General features: G+C 43.0%; 1 protein-coding gene across 1 annotated transcript in view; it reads left to right on the forward strand.

Annotated features, from left to right (window-relative positions):
- Positions 1 to 2: 2 nt before the first annotated feature.
- The window catches only part of SLC1A2 (solute carrier family 1 member 2), a gene marked incomplete at its 5' end in the record, with an annotated part of 64,962 nt that continues 54,897 nt past the window's right edge, over positions 3 to 10,067 (forward strand). Inside the window, 3 exons of the mRNA XM_007943255.2 lie at positions 3 to 66; positions 1,877 to 2,029; positions 4,047 to 4,297. Coding sequence (XP_007941446.2) covers positions 3 to 66; positions 1,877 to 2,029; positions 4,047 to 4,297 — 468 coding nt within the window. The remainder of the gene's footprint in view (positions 67 to 1,876; positions 2,030 to 4,046; positions 4,298 to 10,067) is intronic.

Consider the following 10,067-nt stretch of genomic DNA (forward strand, 5'->3'; position numbering starts at 1 on the left):
GGCACCTGGGCCTGCGCTTGTGCGACAAGCTGGGGAAGAACCTGCTGCTCACACTGACGGTGTTGGGTACGTGTGGAGCTGTCCACCCTTAACCCTGTTCTCTGGGTCTCTCTTGGCTCTGGGCATCTAGCCCTTTCACTGCAAAGGTGGCCACTTGCCTAAGTCTCCATTTGTGCCCAAGCTTTACTGCAATGATGTCATCTTCCACCTCATTTGCCCTGGCCATTTGTTTTCCTTCTTCAAGTTCTAGTGGTTCTCAAATTTTTGTATGCACATAATATGTAGATTCCCAAGCCATACTCATGGAGACCTTGCTTTGGCCTGTTTGCAATGAAGCCCTGGAAGCTGCATCTTCACAAACCTTCTAGGTGATTCCAGTGATCTGCCAAACACGTTTAGAGAAATAGCTGTGTTCAAGATAAAGGCAACTGTTGCAGGGAGCTCCACTAAGAGAGCTCCCGAAGATGTTCTTTGAACATAGCATAAACTTTGATTAATCTAGCACATTAGTTAATGAGACCAATGTGGAAGAGGCTTGTCCTGATACCTTGACCTGCTCCAGCCCAGTCTTGCGAGTCTTACTCCTCTTCTTTAGGCTTCATCCAGGCTAGGGTTGTTCTTTTCTTGTGGACTGTTGATACACTCTGGGTCTTAGGTTTTCAACCAATGTTTATTGAACATGGAAGAAATTGCAGTTTCTTGTAATGACAACACCATTTCCTGTCTCAATTCCTCCCTTGTTATTCAGCTCTCACTGAGGCTACATAGAGAAATAATGAGCAACTCATCTCCTGCCCCTTTTCCCCCCATACCCCCTCTGTTCTGTGGCCTGTTGTTGACTCCATCATCTTGGATGTCAATGAACCAGGGTCAGGACCAAGAACTTGTCACATTTCAGTTCACTCAAATAAAGGAAAACCACAGGCAGTGGTAGAATTTTCCAAGGGATGCCCACTGCATAAGTGGATTTTATTCATCATAGATCTGGAAGAATTTGGACAGTAAGTTTTTCAGCTGTAGAAGAGAAAAAGATTGGGCTTTAGCTACCTGACTGACACCTTCTGCATTACTGGAGTTAACACCATGACCCATATAACCCCAGGAACTCCCTCTCTCACTAATAGCCAGTGGTTATGACCTTATTGTGGTTTCTGCAAAGATCCTTTATGTTGGCCACCCATTTAGAGAAACTGAAGTTTTTCTGTGGGATCTTTAAGTATGCAAAGTGAAAGGCTCCCATCAACATCTCTGCCCAAATTATTTCCTCCCAAATTACACATTTTTAGATCCCTTGATGATCTTCCATAAGACCAGCAAGTGTAAAGTTTATGTAAAAAGACATAGAAATTAAGCACAAAGCTTATTGAGGTAGAGCCATAGGGGAAATTATAGAAAGCCAAAGAAAAGAGATGAATAAAGAAACTTATACTAGCTATCAAATGTTTATTTTTTTCTGGCATCCATTTGAAAAGGGAAGAAATACATAAGATACCATGCCATGTGGCTGGCCCTAGGTTGTGAGGGGAAACAATATCTGGTGCTGTGGGTCATTTCCACTTGGAATCCTTGTGACTCTTTAAGTGGACAATATCTTCAAAGAAGTTGGGTCAAGTTGCCACCTCAACTTGTCATAAGACTTTGAGAAGGCTGTCCTTGACTTGTCCATTGCTGCATTTTAGAACAGTTAGAGCTAAGAAAGTTCTCTGACTAGTCATCAAAATCAGCCTTACTATGTAATGATATTTTTGTTACATGTTATTCATCCTCTGATAATGGAGAAGTATGAAAAAGGCCAAAGTCCCTGAAATAGATTCCCAGAGCTATTCATTTGACTAGGGCAAAAATAAAATCTCACTTTTTTTTCCCTCCCTTATAGGTGTCATTCTGGGGGCAGTAAGTGGAGGGCTTCTTCGTTTGGCATCTCCTATCCACCCTGATGTGGTGATGTTAATAGCCTTCCCAGGGGACATACTCATGAGAATGCTAAAGATGCTCATTCTCCCTCTAATCATCTCCAGCTTAATCACAGGTAAGATCACCTCTCTGGACACTGGCCAGAGTGGGTCATCCTCCTTTCTTGCTTTTGGATTAACTCCATAATCTCAATTTGGTTGAATGAGTGAATTTGACCTTTTGTGTCATTTCACTTCAGAACCTTGGTTTTCTTGTATCTAAAACAGGCATAATCAATTCTAAAATAAGCAGTTGCCATCTTATTGATCAGTCCACGTGTCTATCCAGCAATAAAAGATGCAAAGGAAACACAGTCATATGTTATAAGTGATGGTTTCTATGTTGTTGTTGTTGTTATGTGCCGTCGAGTCAAACCCGACTCATAGCGACTCCTCCTTGGGTTTCCGAGCAGTATCACTACGGAAGTAGGATTGCCCAACCTTCCTTCCGAGGAGTGGCTGGTGGGTTTGAACCACCAGCCGTCTGGTTAGCAGGCAAGTGTCTTAGCCATTATGCTACCAGAGCTCCCGATGGTTCTATAGTGATTTTAAATTTTAACATATTCTTTTCTCAATTTTTGAAGTTAAATTTTGTTCAGATAATGATAAAGATAGTAAATAGAGAAGGAAATTTTCTTCTTATTATTTGGTTCTACATGGAGGGAAATGGGCATTAAAAATAAATGAGAAATTTGAAAGCCCTTTGAATTTGTGTGTGTGTGTGTGTGTGTGTGTTTCCTTCCATGAGCATATAGTGGCAGTTTCTTCCTCACCAAATAATACTGCTTTAGTAGGTTTTAAATTGGTGTAGTTAGTGTCTAACTGACACTAACTTCTGAGATAAGGGTGAGAAGCTGGACATTAGCATTTGGGTGCCAATGAACTAGGTGACCTTGGAAGAGTGACTGACCACTTCATAAAGGAAATGAGGCCAGTAACTCTTAGAGATTCACTAACTCAGATTATTCTACAAGTTCATAGCTTGAAGATCAGCAGACCCAGTGACTGGACCCAAAGGGATTCAGCTGTGGGAATTCAGGGGCTGAGCAGAGGCTGGTTTATCATTCAGCCACAGATTAAGTGAAGCTGTGTCTTAAATGTTCCTTCTCTGAACCAGAGAAAATCCTCCCTACACCTATTTAACAGATTGTACATTGGCCAGCTTGGTAAGGAAACTCAGCCTCCATTTGGCTAGAATTTAGACTTTAGGTTGTGAGGAGGAGTGGGCCATTTGTGGGTCAGCTTAATTCAGAGAAATTAATGTCAGTGACTTCCTCTCCCACAACAAAAATAACTAATTCCCAGTAAAGAGTTCAATATCATTCTCTATAAAAAGCAGAAACTGAAACCAGGAAGTGGAAAAATTGAAGGAACAACTGGGAAAAAACCCAGTGGAGGCTGGAGTTTTTGTGACTTGCTTGGAATTTCCTCTAAGAATCACAGAAGGCTCCCCACTCCCATGTGATAGATAAGTGCCCACCATTTGCAGGGTGCTTTACACACATGTTCTCCAATCCCTGCACGAGGTCAGGCGCTGTGGGGTCTTCATCATGATGTGAAATGGAAGGGCTGCCCACATCACTTCTCAGACTTCTGGATTTCAACCACAAGTAATATATTCAAAAGTTTTGAGGCATGACATAAAGTCATCAACTTTTTATTTTCCCAAGTGAGGTCATTAAAAAACAATAATAAAGAGGTAAAAATCTAGCACATAATAGCACCATCACTTCATAATGGAAATGATATCATAAAACAAAAAAAAAAAAAAGAGAAAGACACAACCTCAGAATTTAAAATGAAATATATCCAACTTTGTTTTAACTCACTATTGCAGATTGACAAAAAGAATTGTCACAGACCAGTTTGTAAATTCAGAATCAGAGGACCATCTCTTCTAGCTCACCTCAGTTTTCTAGAATCTCAAAAATGTCCTTGGAAAATAGAATTATGAACCGTGGGAATGACTAAATAAATACTCAACAGTAGTCGATAAATTAGTGAATTTGAGTAATGTGGAGCCAAGCGTTGTAGGGATGGTTCGTTAATAGAATCATAGTATAATTGAACCTTCTGAATTTCTTTTCAATCCAGGGTTGTCTGGCCTGGATGCTAAAGCCAGTGGCCGCTTAGGCACAAGAGCCATGGTGTATTACATGTCCACAACCGTCATCGCTGCTGTGCTGGGGGTCATCCTGGTCTTGGCCATCCACCCAGGGAACCCCAAACTCAAGAAGCAGCTGGGGCCTGGCAAGAAAAATGATGAAGTGTCCAGCCTGGATGCCTTTCTGGATCTCATTAGAAATCTCTTTCCTGAAAACCTTGTCCAAGCCTGTTTTCAACAGGTAATCCAAAGTTCTGATATTCTTGCCTCTCTATCCTTCTCAGTAATCAAGACATTAACCTAGAAATTATTTCAGTGAATCAGCTCTGAGTAGCAATATTCTTAATATTTAATTATCCTTGTCTAAAAATGAAAAAATAAATCCATTATCATCAAGTTGATCCTGACTCATAGTCAGGGTAGATAGAACAGAGTAGAACTGCCCCATAGGGTTTCCAAGGCAGTAAATATTTATGGAAACAGACTGCCATATCTTTGTCTCATAAGGCAGCTGATGGTTTGCAGCTGGGTGCTTAACCAGTGTGCCACCAGGACTCCTTTATTCTTTGTCTAGCCAGGGATTATATGAGTGAGTTGGGGAAGATTTGGGGATTAGAGTGTATTGTTGTTAGTTGTTATGTGCCGTCGAGTCGGCCCCGACTCATAGTGACCCCTCCTTGGGTTTCCGAGGCAGTATCACTACGGAAGTAGATTGCCCTGTCTTCCTTCCGAGGAGTGGCTGGTGGGTTTGAACCACCAGCTTTCTGGTTAGCAGTCAAGTGCCTTAGGGACTATGCTACCAGAGCTCCCGAGAGTGTATTAGGATTATTATTTATTTATTTTTTTAACTTTCTCTCTCTCTCTGTAGCTCACTGTCTCTTTGCTCTGAGACCCCCTTCTCCTTTTTGTCTTCTGTTTCGTTCCTGTCTTTGTATCATCCAAGATACATTTCAGTCACCCTTACACAGAACCCTCTACAGCATCCTGGGGTTCTTGACAGTCTAGTGAAATCACTTGCAGCATGTTTAAAAAATACACATGAACTACAGAATCACAGAGTCCCCAGGAGTAGGTCTAGAGCTTAGGTATTTTATAAATTGTGGAAGTAATATATGCAGATTGTGAAAAGTTGCTGGCTGCTGTCGAGTCAGCTCTGAGACATGGCAACCCTATTTATAACAGAATGAAACGTTGCCCGGCCCTGCACCATCCATGATCATCGGCATGTTTGTTCAGTCAGACAGTGTTCTGTTGTGATCCGTAGGGTTCTCGTTGGCTAATTTCAGAAGTAGATCACCAGGTCTTTCTTCCTAGTCTGGAAACTCCACTGAGATCTGTCCAACATGGGTGACCCCACTGGTGTTTGACATGTGAGTGGCATAGCTTACAGCATCATAGCAACATGCAAGCCACCAGAGCATGATAAGCTGAGAGGTGGTGGTTGAATAGTATAGATGCCTATGAAGTAAAAATGAGAAGTCCTCATTCCTCTTTCTAGAGCCATCATGCTGAGAACTTTATGTTGCGTCCCATACATTTTCTTTGCTCCTATGTATACATATGCGTGTATTATGCATATTCTCTCAAGAAAATGGTACTGCATTATATGTGGCACATTGTACCTTGCTTTTCATTTAACAATGTTGTAGAATCATTGCTTTCCCTCTATTTTTTCATGATTTCATTATATTTATATTAAGCATATATTCTTAGAAGTAAAAATTTCCTGCCAAAGAGTTTTACGTTTCAGATTTGCTAGATGTTGCAAAAGGACCCTGAATAAATTTGTAGCAATGTATATCTTCAACAACTGCATGTAGGCATGGAAGTTTTAAAAAAGTTTTTTTTTTTTTTTTTTTTTTTTAAGGATGATTCTATCATCTGGAACTGTTTTGTTAGCTGGTTAGGCCCCACTCAGCCTGTTGTCTAGCCCTCTGGGCAGCTTAGGTTAGAAGATACCTCAGTTCCTATTGATTTAGTTAGGAATCAAAGCTCAGAAAAAAAGGCAAGGAGCTGCCCTCAGCCATTTCCAGAGGATCGCAGAAGAATCACAGGAAACGAGGAAAGCTCTGTATTCCCAGCAGCCCCCAAATGCAGTTGCCAACCACTGCTGAGTCCAGATTACCCTGGGTGGGAATATGTTCTCAGTTTCAAGTGCTATTATGGTGGCATTTGCAGCATAGAGTTATACTAAAGGAAAGCATTCCAGGCAGAGGAAGTTGGATAGGAAGTGAAGAAATAGTCTGGGAAAGCGTGTGTGGGGGGTACTCACCCCAGAGCCTGCCTGCTTACAAAGATGATTTTGCTTGCTTTTGGGTGATAGACACAATTGGGTGCCAAGTCTATTCTTAACAGTTTGGAAGGAATGTCTGGAACTGTAGCTACTGGAAGCTGGGCTGACAGAAGATGGAGTGGGGTAGGAGCATGTGAGTGACAAGGAAGGGTGTGTCTAGTCGTACCACGCTGCGCTGCGTGCAAGAAGGGGATGCCTTTCATCTCTCTCAGTCAGATGGGACCTAAAACAGGCAGGTACTCAGACCTGTTGTTCCTGTCTTGGCGGTGAGGTTTCTCAGTGCCGGCTCTGCTCACCTGCAGTAGCCACTCTGGTCGATGGACAGTGGACACTACCTATGACAATGGCATGGAAGACTGAGCCATTCCCCACTCCTCTCCCAGTCCAATCCTACCCCTTACTGGCAAAACTTATATGAGGACTGAGCACTTAGTTTCCCAGCTGAGTCAGGGTCATAATCACTTTGGGTTAAGATAATCAGAGAAAAAATAGTGTAGAATTCTTTACTTTAGGGTGAAGGTGGAGATTATAATCTTTAAGATGGACTTTAGGAATCCCAGAGGAAAAGGATCTTAAACTAGGTGCAATCTCATGGACATGGGGGGCAGTCGCCTTGAAGAGGGCTTGAATAAGGGGAACTATTACATAGTATGATATTGCATTACCTGAGTATGAGAGAGGTGCCCTCTGTGTACAAGAGGTACAGTTTAAAGTGATTTAAAACAACCTCCATAGGATGGAGGGGGCTTCCCAACCCAAGTTAGACACAGAGACATAAATAAGAATGTGAGTTGAAGCTGACTTCCCCACAGTGACAGAATTTGTCCAGGTTGGGTCCCTGTGTCTTTGAGAACAGGCAGGTCTCAATGATTGCTGTTTAGGGCTGACTCTGGAAAAAAAAAAAAAAAAAAAAAAAGGCATGGTTTCCAAGAGAGTAACTAGCCTAGTGGCTGTAAGATGTGGCCTAATAATATTAACTCGAGCCCAATGGATAGGGACCTCATGGGCTCTTTGCTACTGTGGAATTTAGTGTCCGTCCATTCAGCCAATACTTGTGAGCACCTGCTGGGTGCCAGGTTCTCTGCAGTGCAACAGCAAAGCCACAGGGAATGAGACCTTGAGATCCCTGCCCCACGGCACTTCCTTACATTCATGGGGTGAGAGTAGGTGGTAAGGCTAAAACATACAAACAAAAATCAAGTTAACACACAAGATGCTTACAAATTAAGATAAATGATGAGCACCCTGAGGACTAGAGGCAGGATGATGAGCTAGGGGGTGAACTGGGGGAGGCATTTGGGCTGAGACATAAAGAATCACAATGAGCTAGGACTCGGAAGAACTGGGTGAAGAGCCTAAGCAGACACAGTACTTGCAGAGGTTGGAAAGTATCTGGTGGGTTTAGAGAACAGAAAGGAGGCCAGTGTAAGGGGAGTGTTGTGAGTAGAGGAAAGGATGAGATGACATCAGAAGAATGTAAAATCCAGCTCAGGCAGGACTTGGTAGGCCAGGATCAGGAATTGGGCTTATTATAAGGGGTTTTAGGCAAGGAGGTGCTCATTTTAGAAAGAGCACTCTGGCAGCTATGGGCATAAGTGTAGCTATAGGTAGCTATAGGAGTTCCTGAGTGGTGCAAAAAATTAACACGTTAGGCTAGTAATCAAAACGTCGGAGGTTGGAGTCTACCTCCAAACTTGGAAGAAAGGCCTTCCAAAAAGTCAACCATGGAAAACTTTATAGACCACAGTTCTAATCTGATGCACATGGGGTCTCCATGAGTTGAGTTAACTCCACAACAACTGGTAGTGAGGATAGGTAATTATATCTACCTATAACAACAAACCAAACTCACTGTTGTCGAGTCGATTCTGACTCATAGCAACCCCTTTTGGGTTTCTCAGGCAGTAAATCTTTACGGAAGTAGATTGTCCAGTCTTCCACAGAGTGTCTGGTGAGTTTGAACTGCCAGACTTCTGGTTAACAGTCAAATGTCTTAGGCACTACCCTACCAGAGCTCCTTCTGCCTGTGGACTGTAGGTTAACACGAAGAAAGGTGCATTAGATTTTAAGGTGAGAAAAAGTGGTAACTTAGACTTCAGGCAGACTAGAGCTTGCATCCAGATGGGGTTGTCCAACGTAAACTGGCCTGGGCTATTTGGAAGTCAAACATAGCTCATTTTGAATTCTGGCTCAACAGCTAACTGTCTCACCTTGAGTTATTTACTTAGCCCAGTGAGCCTCCAGGGGCTACTGTTGACATAACAGGTAATAGATATAAACCTTGTAGCTCTTGTCCCTGATCCTGGCAGCCATTACTTAGGTCCATCACTGTTGCTCTTTTTAACCCAGCCCTTGGCTTCTTTAGCATCTTTGGAGTAGGTCTACAGTTGACTCTTGTCCCCTCTTCTTTCCTAGGAGCAGGACTCTGTTATTCACCAAATCTTCCTTTATGATCACTCCTGCATTCTCTCTTCACACCAATGCCTCCCCTGGCATAGCCTGCTCTGGGCTTCCTTTCTCCCTGCACAAGTGCATGTGGCCAGGCTAGTACAGAGAGCACTCTGCCTCACCTAGAGAACCTCCTTTTTCCATTTCAGATGACTGATGAGTTCAGCACTGCTCACCATTGGTCCAGCTGCAATAGGATTGTGTTTGTATAGATTACCATGCAGCACAGGTGGTGGAAAGAACTCAATGGTGGTCAGGCCAGCTTAGTTGAAATGCCAGCTCTGTCAATAGCTCTATGATGCTCAAGAAGTCACTTGATTTCTCTATGCATCTTCTTCCACTTCTATTCAGGATCCACCCATCTGTTGCCTATTACATGCCAGCACTGATGTTTTAGGACTTGACATAGTTCTATTTTGATGCCCTTGGAGGTAGTGTTTCCTGGACTCAGATGTGAGTTTTCACAGAACTGTGCTCACAGGGAACCTGGCACCTTTAAAAGTAGGAGTGCTACATGGATGTCAAGGATTAGCCTGAGAGGTTCCTTGGGAGGCTACTTGTGCAGATATGCTGGGGGATACTGAGCAAGGCTTGGCATCACTGCCCAGAATAAGGTGTCTTTCTACCTTATATTTGGATCTGAAACTTGAGTACCTGTCCCTGCCATGACAGCCACTCACAGCTGGCTCACCTGGCATCCAGATAGAGATTCCAAGCAGAACCTGGCTCTGCCCAACAGCAACCAGGCAGGGAGGAGAAAGACAGATGGCTTATGAGTTGCTAGTCTGACCCCACTACCAAGGCCCCTTCCTTCTTATTCTTGACCAGACCCAGGGTCTCTCACAAGGGGCTAGAAGGGCCATCAAACTGGGTCTCACAATTGTGAAAAGCATCCAAGTTAGACAACAGAGCTACACTGGAATGAAAAAAAAAATGAAACCCGTCCCCCAACTCCTTTGATGGTGCAAGTGTGTTAAAGTGACTGAAAGGTTGGGGGTTCAGGTGCACACAGAGGTGCCTCAGAAAAAAGGTCTGGTGATCTACTTCCAAAACATTAGCCACTGAAAACCCCGTGGAGCACAGTTCTACTCCAACACACATAGAGTTGGCTTGATAGCAACTGGTCCACCCAACTTTAAGCTAATGTCTTATTACTGATTCACATGGCATATAGTACATTATAAGTGAAATTTTTACAACCCTGTCATTATCTTGTGATTTGGACAACTGTATCACATTGTATTGTGTAAAAAAAAAACAAAAAAAAAAC

This window comes from Orycteropus afer, unplaced genomic scaffold, assembly GCF_000298275.1.
Source record: "Orycteropus afer afer isolate SDZICR_OR568_19922 unplaced genomic scaffold, OryAfe1.0 scaffold00103, whole genome shotgun sequence".
Lineage (NCBI taxonomy): Eukaryota > Metazoa > Chordata > Mammalia > Tubulidentata > Orycteropodidae > Orycteropus > Orycteropus afer.